Source organism: Lithobates pipiens, unplaced genomic scaffold, assembly GCF_037356315.1.
Source record: "Lithobates pipiens isolate NorthernLeopardFrog02 unplaced genomic scaffold, aLitPip1_a1.2 Scaffold_1, whole genome shotgun sequence".
In the NCBI taxonomy this organism is placed as follows: domain Eukaryota; kingdom Metazoa; phylum Chordata; class Amphibia; order Anura; family Ranidae; genus Lithobates; species Lithobates pipiens.
Window position 1 is genome coordinate 245975606 of NW_027507685.1, and position 13705 is coordinate 245989310.

Genomic DNA, 13705 nt, shown 5'->3' on the forward strand with positions numbered 1-13705 from the left:
CCTTGACGTCTACTTGTACCCTGCCCATGCAGATGTCATAGGAGGGTTTCCCTTCTCCAGGAGAGCTTTAAATGGGAGCTTGCATAGTGCTTATGACTTAGTCCTGTCCCACGTGACCGCATTGGGCCAATCACAAGCACTTCCACAAGGAGTGATTCAAATGCTCCTCCATACCTCGAAGTACCAGGTAACTTCTTTGCTCTAGAATGTGTTGGCTGATAATGTCCTGCATGAACACAACACAAGTTTTCTTTAAGGGCTTGCAGTTCTAGAGACACTGTGCCACTGCCCCGCCTCCTGTCTCTGTTTATGCCACCCATCCTGACCTTCTGAAAAAAAAGCACCTGAGCCCACCCCCCTCCCATTCCAGATCAGAAGCTCCTACTGCCAGCCCTATTTCAACTATAATCCAGTGTGTGCCAAATCTTTATGAAGGCGGAGTTCAGGCCATCACTTTGGCTGCACTGAAATTGATTTCACAGCACAGATTGCAGGAAACAGACCCACCCACTCCACGTGTGAGGTGGTCTCTGGAATATGCCACAGGTTAAAAATATAAGATGAAGGGTAATTAATTTAAAATTCTCACTTGAGTGAATTAGCAGCTCACTGATTGGTTTATAGTGTAATCATCTCACCATGAGCCCCTCCCCTCTTGCTTAGGGGGATCTATTCCTCTGATAGAAGGATACATGCAATAACCTTGTGTTGGACCCCATTGGGTCAGCGGGGTGGGGGGGAGCCATATATGTGACATAAAACAAATACATCAATGATTACGGCATCAATCAGTGAAGATGTCTCCAATGTCAGCCTGAAAAACTTCAAGGCATTTCAACTCATAAAGAGTTTTCATCAAGAGGTAAAAAGTGCATTCTGAAATATAAATATGCATAAGTACCAATAGTAATGCAAAACATTTCAATCATAAGGATGCCACTTTCAAGTTCTTACAAGTGTCATTTTATGACTGAAATTTATATTTTGCAATATTATTTGGACTTATGCATATTTATATTTCAGAACGCCCTTTTTACCTCCTGATGAAGACGCTTTATGAGTTGAAACGCGTTGAGATTTTTAAGGCTGACATTGGAAACATCTTCATTGATGGATGCTGTAATCATTTGGTGTATTTGTTTTAGGCAACATGTATGGCTACATATTTTAAGCGATGTTAATAAAAAAAATTATATTTTTTATGGTTAATTGTTACCTATAGAAAGTCCCACTCCATACCTTTATCTATTTAGTCATATGGTGGTTAGTAGACAAAAGGTATGGAGCAAGACTTTGTATAGGTACCAAATCCCTACTAAATATTTCCTATATACCTGACCCAGATCTAGCAAGATTTGACTGTGCTGCGCCAACATAGCAGATATCTTACTGGATTGAGCAAGGAGAGTGTATAAAATAAAAGTGACAAGTAAAAAATGTAACCAACATGTTTCTTTCAGCACAGATCTAAGCCACCTCTTTTCTTCTTACTTACAGGAGGACATGAATTTGAATGAAGATCGAAAGGCACCTTTACGTCAGAAGGACCTGGCAAGAAAGCATGAGATGGTGGTCCAGTACATCTCTGCCACCGCCAAGTCGGTAAGTTGGCTTTTTTAAAACTTCCAATAGGGGCCCTCAGTTCTCGTCTTGTAGAGTCCAATTGTCTGCTTATAGCATTTATGTTTACAACATATAGGGGGCGCTGTCCTGCTGTTACAGTCCTACCCATGCTCTTTGTTATAATTTCATAATGTGTCATGTGCAATGTGTCGGTGTTCCTGATCTCTGGAGTTTCTACCACACTCAATAAGAACAATCCAACCTCCAATAGACAACAACCAACAATCCAACCCGCAGGAGATAATGCAGGACTACAATACTGAGTGTGTTCAGGATTCACAAAATATTGGCGGAGAACCATCTTAGAAAGGTGGGGGTATACAGTATTCTTAAAGAGGTCTTGTCACTTTGCCCATATAGGACAATGTGACCGTGCCTGCTGATAAACCCTCTTTCCTTCCCAGCAAAGTTTACAATGCTCCCTCCAGCTTTCCTTCATCAGGAGTCCATCCCGAACAAACACAGGATCACGAACCGGTTGAAGACCTGCATGGACAGCGACTCCAGCAAACCAACTGTCACAGCCAGAAAGGGTGGAGAGGAAGATGGGGAAACTATGGATTAAGGTGAGTATTGCTCGGTGTTAGGACCCTTAAAAAAATCAATCGGCACTGAAGGGAGTCATTTTTGTGTGGATGGAGTTGAGCTGTAAATGCCAATCTCTGATACTCTGGGTCTAGTAACTCAGAAGCCAAATAAATCCAATTAGAAAAAAAGCTACACATTCACCAGGTCTTTTTTCTTTTCTGCATAAAACTTTAATCTAGCAATGAGTTCACAGCTTCACTTTCTAGCACGATAGTTATGCCCTGTGCACACGGTCGGACTTTCCAACGGAAAATGTGCGTTCCGATCTTGTTGTCGGAAAATCCGATCGTGTGTGGGCTCCATTGGACTTTTTCCGTCTGAATTTTTCGACACACAAAGTTTGAGAGTATGAGTAAGCACTGTTTCATGGTTGGGGTGAAACCCATCATTGGAGAAGGTAGGGTGTAACATGGATGAGTTTACTGCTTCAATTCCAAGGATATTGCCCTTCACCAGACTCTGCTTCGTCTCCTCTTGCATGTTTGACCTCAATGCTTGGGGTCAAATGTGTCAGAAGAAAAGACATAGTGTAACATGGATGAGAAGGAGTAATGTAACGTGAATGAGTTCGCAGCTTCAATTCCAAGCACATCATCTTCTGGTAGACTCTGATCCTTCTCTAGTGTGTTTCATGGTTGGGGTGAAACCCATCATTGGAGAAGGTAGGGTGTAACATGGATGAGTTTACGGCTTCAGTTCCAAGGACATTACCCTTCACCAGACTCTGCTTCTTCTCCTCTTGCATGTTTGACCTAAATGCTTGGGTTGAAATTTGTCAGAAGAAAAGGAGTAGTGTAACATGAATGAGTTCCCAGCTTCAATTCCAAGCACATCATCTTCTGGTAGACTCTGATCCTTCTCTAGTGTGTTTCATGGTTGGGGTGAATTGTGAAATGCATCATTGGATAAGGTATGGTGTAACATGGATGAGTTTACGGCTTCAATTCCAAGGATATTGTCCTTCACCAGACTCTACTTCTTCTCCTCTAGTGTGTTTCACCTCAGCAGTTGGGGCGAAACTCATCAGAAGAGGAGTGGTGTAACACGAATGAGTTCACAGGTTCAATTCCAAGCACATCTCCCTCTGCCTGACTCTGCTCCTTCTTTTCTAGAGCATTTCACTTTGATGTCTGGGGTGAAATGCATGAGCGGGGGAGTGGTGTAACATGGATGAGATTGAATTTAATTAAGTATATTGCCCTCTGCTATACTCTTCTCCTCTTGCATGCTTCACCTCAATGGTTGGGGTAAAAATAACGTCAGCGGAGAAGGCATTGCGTAACATCAATGAGAAGGTGTAGTACTACTCTGGTGTGTTTCACCTCAGCAGTTGGGGTGAAACCCATCAGAAGAGGAGTGGCGTAACATGGATGAGTTCACAGCTTCAATTCCAAGCACATCTCCCTCTGTCACACCCTTGCTTCTTCTCCCCTAGTGCGTTTCACCTCACTAGTTGGGGTGAAACCCATCAGAAGAGGAGTAGCGTAACATGGATGAGTTCACAGCTTCAATTCCAAGCACATCTCCCTCTGTCATACCCTGCTTCTTCTCCCCTAGTGCGTTTCACCTCACTAGTTGGGGTGAAACCCATCAGAAGAGGAGTAGCGTAACATGGATGAGTTCACAGCTTCAATTCCAAGCACATCATCTTCTGGTAGACTCTGATCCTTCTCTAGTGTGTTTCATGGTTGGGGTGAAATGCATCATTGGAGAAGGTAGGGTGTAACATGGATGAGTTCACGACTTCAATTCCAAGGATATTGCCCTTCACCAGACTCTGCTTCTTCTCCTCTAGTGTGTTTCACCTCAGCAGTTGGGGCGAAACTCATCAGAAGAGGAGTGGTGTAACACGAATGAGTTCACAGGTTCAATTCCAAGCACATCTCCCTCTGCCTGACTCTGCTCCTTCTATTCTAGAGCATTTCACTTTGATGTTTGGGGTGAAATGCATGAGCGGGGGAGTGGTGTAACATGGATGAGATTGAATTTAATTAATTAAGTATATTGCCCTCTGCTATACTCTTCTCCTCTTGCATGCTTCACCTCAATAGTTGGGGTAAAAAGAACGTCAGCGGAGAAGGCATTGCGTAACATCAATGAGAAGGTGTAGTACTACTCTGGTGTGTTTCACCTCAGCAGTTGGGGTGAAACCCATCAGAAGAGGAGTGGCGTAACATGGATGAGTTCACAGCTTCAATTCCAAGCACATCTCCCTCTGTCACACCCTTGCTTCTTCTCCCCTAGTGCGTTTCACCTCACTAGTTGGGGTGAAACCCATCAGAAGAGGAGTAGCGTAACATGGATGAGTTCACAGCTTCAATTCCAAGCACATCTCCCTCTGTCATACCCTGCTTCTTCTCCCCTAGTGCGTTTCACCTCACTAGTTGGGGTGAAACCCATCAGAAGAGGAGTAGCGTAACATGGATGAGTTCACAGCTTCAATTCCAAGCACATCTCCCTCTGTCATACCCTGCTTCTTCTCCCCTAGTGCGTTTCACCTCAATAGTTGGGGTGAAAGGGGTCATTGGAGAAGTGGTTTAACATAAATGAGTTTACAGCTTTAATTCCAAGAATATTGCCCTCTGCCAGACTCTACTTCTTCTCCTCTTGCATGTTTCACCTCAACAGTTGGGATAGGAAAACATCATCAGAGAAGACATTGTGTAACATGGATGAGAAGGAGTAGTGTAACAAAAATGCATTCACCGCTTCAGTCCTCCACCAGACTCTGCTCCTTCTCCGCGTTGAGTGTTCCACCTCAACAGTTGGGGTGAAACACATCATAGGAATAGCGGTAGTGTCTGGCGGAACCCAACACATGTTCTCTTTTTTAAATAATTTTAATAACTTGCTTTGTACAATGTGTCAGTGTTCCTGATCTCTGGGTTTGGGGTAAAATGCATCAGTGGAGAAGGTGTGTTGTAACACGAATGAGTTCATGGCTTCAATTGCATCTCCTTCTACCACACTCTGATTCATCTCCTCTAGCATATTTCACCTCAACAGCTGGGGTAAAATGCATCAGTGAAGAAGGCGTGATGGAACATGGACGAGTCCATCCTTTCAATTCCAAGCACATCGCTCTCTGCCAGACTCTGCTCCTTCTTCTCTTCTGGTGTGTGTTCACCTCAACGGCTTGTGAAACTCATCAGAGGGAAAGGAGCCGCGTATGGCGGTGGAAAAGAAAGTTAACAATGTGAGGCTTTTTTCGACTTGAATTTGGATTGTTGGGGGGGGGGGGGGGGGAAGTGCGGATCCCATTAAGTCAACACCAGCGGTCAGCGAAAGTGTGCCAGAACATAGCCCGGGGCAGTATCTTGCATTTGTATTGATTTCGGAAGCCTAATACCTAGACGTTTTCCGGGACAAAAAAAGTCGAAAACCAACAACTGCAGAATAGTGGCTCTGGGTGACCACAGGCAGAAAATATGTTCCAGTTGATAAGAAGAATTATACCAGAGCCAAAACAACTTCCATTTACGAGAAGACGCTGAATCCAAAGGTTTTATTAAGGCATTGCAATTAATCCTTGATCTTATTATTTATTTATATGATTGTTTTGCTGGCGACCTGGGAAACTCCAATCTCATTTTCTGCAATGTGCGCTGTTTTTTTTTTTTTTCCCCTCCTCTCCTGTTTAGTCACCTACAGGCAAAATTATTAGTAATTCTGTGAAATGAAGACACACCAGGCAGGACGAAGATAAAGCAGTGTATGAATAATAATGTTATTTAATCAAATTAATGGCTACAGATATAATTGGAATTTGCACATTAGCACCATGCTAATTTTTTATTTTTTTCCCTACCAACGCTCAATGCTTTCCCATGCGTGTTTGAATGCTGCATGTACGTGTGCACCTGCTTCACAGGAGAGTTCTTTGTGGATCCACAAACCAGCACCAGCAGGTCCATATCACATGTGTAAAAGAGGGGGTGAAATCTATGCTTAGAAAGATTGCGTTGGCTTATACCAAGTGTAATGACAGTGGCCTTCCCGTCTTTCAAGGTCTTATTTAGGTTTTTACTCGTAGGGCGAGATTCCACATGGTATTTTCCAAGTTATAAACCAGAATGCAAAACATTTAAGGCTTAAAACTTTTCCTCTCTCCATAGGGGTCCCATGAGGTCCTATCCTTGGACTCCTTCTAGTTTCTATCTACATCTCCTCCCTCGGTCAGTTGATAACCTCCCATGGCTTCCAATACTATCTCTATACTGATGAAACCCAAATCTACCTCATTACTCCTAACCTCGCTCTTCAATCCCCTCGCACATCTCTGATTTGCTACCTGACATTTCAGTATGGAATGTCAAACCAAACAAAGACTGAGCCCATGATATTTCCTCCCCCTTTTGCTCCCTCCATCAACTTTTCCATCAAAAACAATGCAGAAATATGTGTGTGCAGCCTATTGCTTTAGGGTGTGCACCCCAAAGCTCAAACACCCTCTCTGCTCAACTCTGTACTCCAAACCCCCCTCTCTGCCCATCTCTGTACTCCAACTTCCCTGTCTGCTCACGTCTGTACCCCAAACCCCCCTCTTTGCTCATCTCTGTACCCCAAAACCCCCTCTCTGCTTACCTCTGTACTTCAACTCCCCTGTCTGCCCATCTATGTACTCCAACACTCCCCTGTCTCCTCGCCTCTGTACCCCAAACCCCCACTCTCTGCTCATCTCTGTACTTCAACTCCCCTGTCTGTTCATCTCTGTACCCCAAACCCCCTCTCTTTGCTCACCTCTGTACCCTGAACCATCTCTCTGTGCTCATCTCTGTTCTACAAAACCCCCTCTTTTCTCACCTCTGTACCCTGAACCTCCTCTTTCTGCTCATATCTGTTCCACAAAGCCCCCCTCTCTTTTCTCACCTCTGTACCCTGAACACCCTCTCTCTGCTCACCTCTGTACCCCAAACACTCCTCTCTCTGGTCACCTCTATACCTCAAACCCCCCTATCTCTGCTCACCTCTGTACCCCAAACACTCCTCTCTCTGGTCACCCCTATACCTCAAACCCCCCTATCTCTGCTCACCTCTGTACCCCAAACACTCCTCTCTCTGGTCACCCCTATACCTCAAACCCCCCTATCTCTGCTCACCTCTGTACCCCAAACACTCCTCTCTCTGGTCACCCCTATACCTCAAACCCCCCTATCTCTGCTCACCTCTGTAGCTTAATATGCTGGTTTTATATAAATCTTGTATAATAATAATAGTATTAAGCATTTGCAGCCCTGTATATAATTTAGACAGCTAGCCCATAGCAACCAAGCATAACACATAAATCCAACCTGTCTGGCTCTAACTACACAACGGAGTCCAGTGATGGGACAAGGTCTTCTAGAGCCCAGGGTGAACATGCCAAACTTCGCCCCCCCCCCCCCCGCCCCACAAGATGTATCAGTATTATGTGGCAACAAAAAATCCTCCTCAACAAAAAACTGAGCACTAATCCTTTTCACTCCCCCTAAGCATCATTTTCCCTCCTCCCAGTACAAATCATTCCCCCTGCTGAAATCTCCCCTCCCAGCCCAAATCTTTGCCCCCCATCCACCAAACCCCCCAGCACAAATGCCCCCCCCCCCCCAAAAAAAATCAACCCTCCTAGCAAAAATTCTCTACCCCCAAAAATTCCTAATTTTTCCTTCCAGTACACATCTCCCCCCCCCACTGGAAATCCCCCCCAGCACAACCCCCCCCCCCCCAATCCTCCCTCTTAGTACAAATTTTCTTCTCTCATTCCCCTTCCCCACACAAAGCCCCCTAAATTAACACTCTTAGCATACCCCCACAAATTTCCCTTCCTAGGACAATACTTACCCTCTGCCACCCTCCAAGTTCCCCCTTCCAACAAAAATACCCTCCCCCCAATCTCCTTGTGGTGCCCCCACTCACCTCACATGATACCACAGTGCCCAGGGCAGCCGCCCCTTCTGCCCACCCCTTGTCCCGGCCTTGACGGAGTCCCTTTCTAGCAAATAAACCCTGCATCCAAAGTCCCCAAAACACAGTGGTTTTTAAGTACCAAAGTTGCTTACAAGCAGTGTCTCTCTGTAGAGCAAAATTCTCTTGGTTCTTCAAGACATGTTAGAATTTGAGAGAGACCTCTGTAAAAAGCAGCTGCCTCTTATATCAACAGCAATCACGACAGTGGCATAATTGTTCTTGATTACACAGATTTCTCAAGTATACACAACACCCTTTCCTAGGCAATATCTTTCCGAATAAGTGAAGAAAAATAATATTATACGGGTAATAAGAAGACCATTATTCCACAGATTACTGCACAAGTTACTCATAGCCTTGTGAACTGTTTACAACTGTTTACAAGGTCTTGGCCAATTATTCTGCACATGCAAAGTTCACATCCGCTCCTCCATGACCCATCCCTAGTAAGGACATCATCACGATGTAGATATTTTTTAATTTGAGGCTTCACTACATCAAATGATGGTACCTACATCCAGACCATGTAGCACATTATTAAGGCTGAAAGAAAAGCAGAAGAGAAATGACCTAATGCCCCGTACACACGAGAGGACTTATGTCCGACAGACCTCCAAAGGAGTTCCGCCGGAGTTCCGACGGAGTTCTGGCGGACTTTTCGACCGAACGGACTTGGACACACACCATCACACCAAACTCCGACGGAGTCGAACGTGATGACGTACGACTGGATTCGAATAAGGAAGTTCATAGCCAGTAGTCAATAGCTGCCCTAGCGTCGGTTTTAGTCCGTCGGAATAGCATACACACGAGCGGATTTTTCGAAGGGGACGGGTCCGGCGGAGTTCCGTCGGGAAAATTTGAAGCATGCTTCATTTCTAAAGTCCGTCAGACTTTAGCGAAGCTAAAGTCCGTTGCAGCCCACACACGATCGGATAGTCTGACGGACTCAGTCCGTCGGACTTTGGATGTCGAAAAGTCCGCTCGTGTGTACGCGGCCTAAGAGTTTCCAAAAAAGACTCCTACCACATCCCATAGGAAATTGTGGAAATTTCACGCAAAAACCCCTCCAAGGGCATTCTTTTTTCGCATTATTAAAGAGGCAGTAAACCCTGATGGGTTTACTTCCTCTTTGTCTTCCTGCAAAGGTAAAGCATAATGGGCTACTATGCATCGCATAGTAGCCCATTATGGGTCACTTACCTGACACAGGAGCCAGCGAAGTCGCCGCTGTCCCCTGTAGTCCGGAGCATCCATCTTCTTCCGGGTATCGCTGCTCCGGCCACTTACAGCGCCGGAGCAGCGGTGTCATCACTCCCACGCATGCGCACGGGAGCCACCACTAACGCCATATCGCCGTTAGCAGCGGCATGCTGCTAACGGCGATAGTGCGCCTGCGTGCCGCTGTCTACGCCACATGCGCCATAGACAGCTGTCACTGTCTTTTAGTAAATATCTCCTAAACCATGTAGGTTTAGGAGATATTTCTTGGACCTACAGATAAGCCTTATTCTAGGCTTACCTGTAGGTCAAAGTGGTTTGTAAGGGTTTACAACCACTTTAAGACTGTGCATTACAACGTTATTAAAATGCATGCTTGTCCTTCTGAACCCCTTTCCAGTTAATGGCAAGGCAACAGTCAACCAGGAAAATTCCACCCAAAAATGGAATTGTTGGTTCAGATTTTCAAGATTACCAAAGGAGCAAATTTCTATGGGGGAGATTTTTCCTACTATGAAATGGTTCTCACCAGGACAGTGTGCAAGAACAAATCTCTCTAATGGAGCCCTGATGTCGCGGTCAGAGATCAGTATTTATAGAAGTAGAGAGGATCCCACCGACCAGCTGGATAAGTGCACAAGCAGGCCACCCTGGCAGAGGACGCAGGCTCATCTGAGATGCGGGGTCTATGGACTAACCGTTATTCACCAGAACTCCTGATGGTGGAAATTAGTTTTTCTGTGTATTAGTACCAGGTTGCAGTCCTCAGGATCACCCCAACAGGAGGCAAGCAAGCCAAGGTCCAGTAGTGGATTTAGCAGGTAGAGATCAAGCAGAAACATAGTCGAGAAAAAAGCCATAAGTTGGTAATGAGTGGTAGAGGGGATAAGGACAGCTGCAGGTACACAATGGAACAAAATATGAGCTGGAAAGAGCACAATAAACTGGCAAACGGGAAGTGCAGAGACGTGGCTTAAATAGGAAGTTCATGGAAGGAGCAAAGAGTTCAAGGTTTACTAGAAACAGGTGACAGCAAGGCAAGACTGTCCTAAAAAGGCTGACAGGCTGCCAACCAGCATCCCTGGTGGCCCAGCAAGAAGAGCCACTGCCAGATGCAACAGAGGTTGTGGGTTCAGATCCAGTCCAGACGCATAGAGAGCAGTGAGACTTAACAGGATTTCAACAGGATTTTGGTCAGGGATCACAATCTTAACAAGAGCCTACTGCCCCTGGAAGATAAGGGACCTGATATTAAATAACGTGGCACTGTTTTTTGGGCGGCAAAGCACACAAACTTTTCTTCTGACATCAGCCTTAGTTGGGCAGAAGCCAGAAAGAGAATGATAACATAATGAACCCCAACTACAAACTTCAAAGGCTTGTCAAATTTACATTAGTGATAAAATCTCTGAACTGGATTCGGCAGCAAAAAACATTTCAGATATTGTATCATTTACGCAAATTCAGTTTGCTAACTGTGCTATTTGCATCCTTACAACATCTAAGCCCTGATGAAGGAGTGTTCAGACCACTGAAATATGTTGTCTGTTTTTTTTAAAAAAAAAACCTTTATTATCTTTCTCTTTCTGGATTCTGATTCTGGGTTCCCCAGTTAGTGGAACTCGATCTGAGAAGAATAGCCTCACAAGGGCCATTGAGCCTTATAAATGGGTTCAACCTTCCACATGATTGCACTGCTGATTATTCCAAGAGCCTTTCCAATACCCATTCTGGACTTAAGTTGGAGTGGGGTAAGCCATAACAGAAGGATAATATTTTCGGAAGAATATATGAGGCACAAGTGAGACTGATAGACATGTTATCTATTTACCATATTCATACTTCTGGACCTAAATCTACCAAGGTTTTCTAACTTCTTGCCACCTAGGTAATGCATGTGTGTGGAAGCAAATGGATTAGGCTTTAATGACCAAATGCCACACATATGTGTTCATGGACGAGTGAAGTTTCTCTACTGAGCCGTCAAGGAAAGCTTTCAGTGTCTCGTCATGATCGGGAGCTGGCAAGGTGGACTGGCAATCATATGACCACCATGACAGCCAATCACAGTGGTCATGGGCAGGGAAGGAGTAAAGAATGGAATAGGCCAGCGGTCCCCAGCCAGTGGTTCGTGGACCACTGATGGTTTACAGAAAAAATGTTGGTGGTCCCCAGGGATTCTGCGGCAAATCAACATTGTGCTGCATGGATACTGCCCAATGTTGTTTCCAGTGTTGTTCTCACTGTCAGTCCGCATTGATACCCAATGCCTTCTCTGTAGTTCTAGTTCCTGTGAACTCAGAGGGAGGTGCCGGGAGTAGTGCAGAGAGTGGGAGGTGGACTAGGAGGGGACTGCCAATGTAAGCATTGATTGCAGACTGTGAAAGGGAGCACGGAGCTTGAGTACATGGCTGGATAAGTAGGTGAGATCCAATGATAAGTCTGTGTAAAGCAGCAGTGTGAAGCAGAGTGTGTGTGTGTGTGTGGGGGGGGGGGGGGGGAGGGGGCATTGTGTGTACAGGGCAGCAATGTGATCCAGGGTGAGGAAGGCAGATAACTGGAGAATTGTGTGTATAAGACAGCAGTGTGATCCAGGGGGAGGAAAGCAGATAACCGAGACATTGTGTGTATAAGGCAGAAGTGTGCAGCAGAGTTTGTGTGTGTGTGTGGGGGGGGGGGGAGGCAGAAAGCCAGAGCATTGTGTGTATAAGGCAGCAGTGTGATTCAGGGGGAAGAAGGCAGATAACCGGAGCATTGTGTTTATAAGGCAGCAGTGTGATCCAGGGGGAGGAAGGCAGATAACCGGAGCATTGTGTGTATAAGGCAGCAGTGTGATCCAGGGGGAGGAAGGCAGATAACCGGAGCATTGTGTGTATAAGGCAGCAGTGTGATCCAGGGGGAGGAAGGCAGATAACCGGAGCATTGTGTGTATAAGGCAGCAGTGTGATCCAGGGGGAGGAAGGCAGATAACCGGAGCATTGTGTGTATAAGGCAGCAGTGTGATCCAGGGGGAGGAAGGCAGATAACCAGAGCATTGTGTGTAGAAGGCAGCAGTGTGAAGCAGAGTGTGTGTGTGTGTGTGGGGGGGGGCAGAAAGCCAGAGCATTGTGTGTACAAGACAGCAGTGTGATCCAGGGGGCAAAGGCAGATAACCAGAGCATTGTGTGTATAAGGCAGCAGTGTGATCCAGGGGGAAGAAGGCAGATAACCGGAGCATTGTGTGTATAAGGCAGCAGTGTGATCCATTGGGAGGAAGGCAGATAACCGGAGCATTGTGTGCATAAGGCAGCAGTGTGATCCATTGGGAGGAAGGCAGATAACCGGAGCATTGTGTGCATAAGGCAGCAGTGTGATCCAGGGGGAGGAAGGCAGATCACCAAAACATTGTGTGTATTAGACAGCAGTGTGAAGCAGAGTGTGTGTGTGGGGGGTGGGGGGCAGAAAGCCAGACATTGTGTGTACAAGGAAGCAGTGGGATCCAGGGGGAGGGAAGCAGATAACCGGAACATTGTGTGTGTATACAGCATGTAAAATTCATGTTAGTGGTCCCGGGATCCAAAATTGTAAGTATAGTGGTCCCTGAGGTCTGAAAATTGGCGACCACTGGGATAGGTACCTGCATGTAACCTAATTTCTTTTTGCAAACCTCTATTTTTAATGGGCTCCAGATAATGTGACCACCATGACAGCCAAACACAGTGGTCACGTGATTGGAAGTTGGCTCCGCCCCTGGGCATGAAGACCCACTTGTAGTCAGGGATGGATGGGAAAGGGGTTACCATTGTTGGTTTCCTGGATTTGGCTTGGCATGACAGCTAATAGAAAGCAATAAGCTCCACTGCATAGCTAGAAAACAGTCAAGAATTTTCATTTTAGGTAATGTAGTTTTAACTGTTTTTAAAGTAAATCTCTGACAACAGATGTGTGGGTGCTGACATTGGTGACCACCTTCTAAAAATGCAAGTTGCCTGACTGTTAAGCAGATCCACCATCTTTGGTACTTGCTGAGTCACTAACCGAATACAAGTATCAACTGGCAAAAAATATATAGAAAACACATAGAAAATCGAATGTCATTGCCTGCGTGATCAAGATCAGTGACTCAAAGCTTTAAATCTGGAGAATCCTTTCAGAAAGGAAGGTCAGCAGGTTTAGTTTCAGTAAATACTTCAAAAGATCAACTTTCTCAACAATGTGTTACACTTTATGGCCAAGGTTGTTGGACATCTGATCATCACACCTACCGGTATATGATGTTTTTAAACATCCCATCCTTAAACCATGGGTATTAATGTGGAGTTGGCCCATCTTTGTGGCTATAGCAGCC

At 45.5% G+C, this 13705-nt stretch overlaps 1 protein-coding gene across 3 annotated transcripts in view; it reads left to right on the top strand.

Annotated features, from left to right (window-relative positions):
- DIAPH2 (diaphanous related formin 2) overlaps positions 1–13705 on the top strand; it is a 1637420-nt gene that overhangs the window by 150605 nt on the left and 1473110 nt on the right. For all 3 annotated transcript variants that reach the window (XM_077484914.1, XM_077484903.1, XM_077484922.1), the window contains one exon: positions 1498–1602. In XM_077484914.1, the coding sequence (XP_077341040.1) occupies positions 1498–1602 (105 nt within the window). The remainder of the gene's footprint in view (positions 1–1497; positions 1603–13705) is intronic.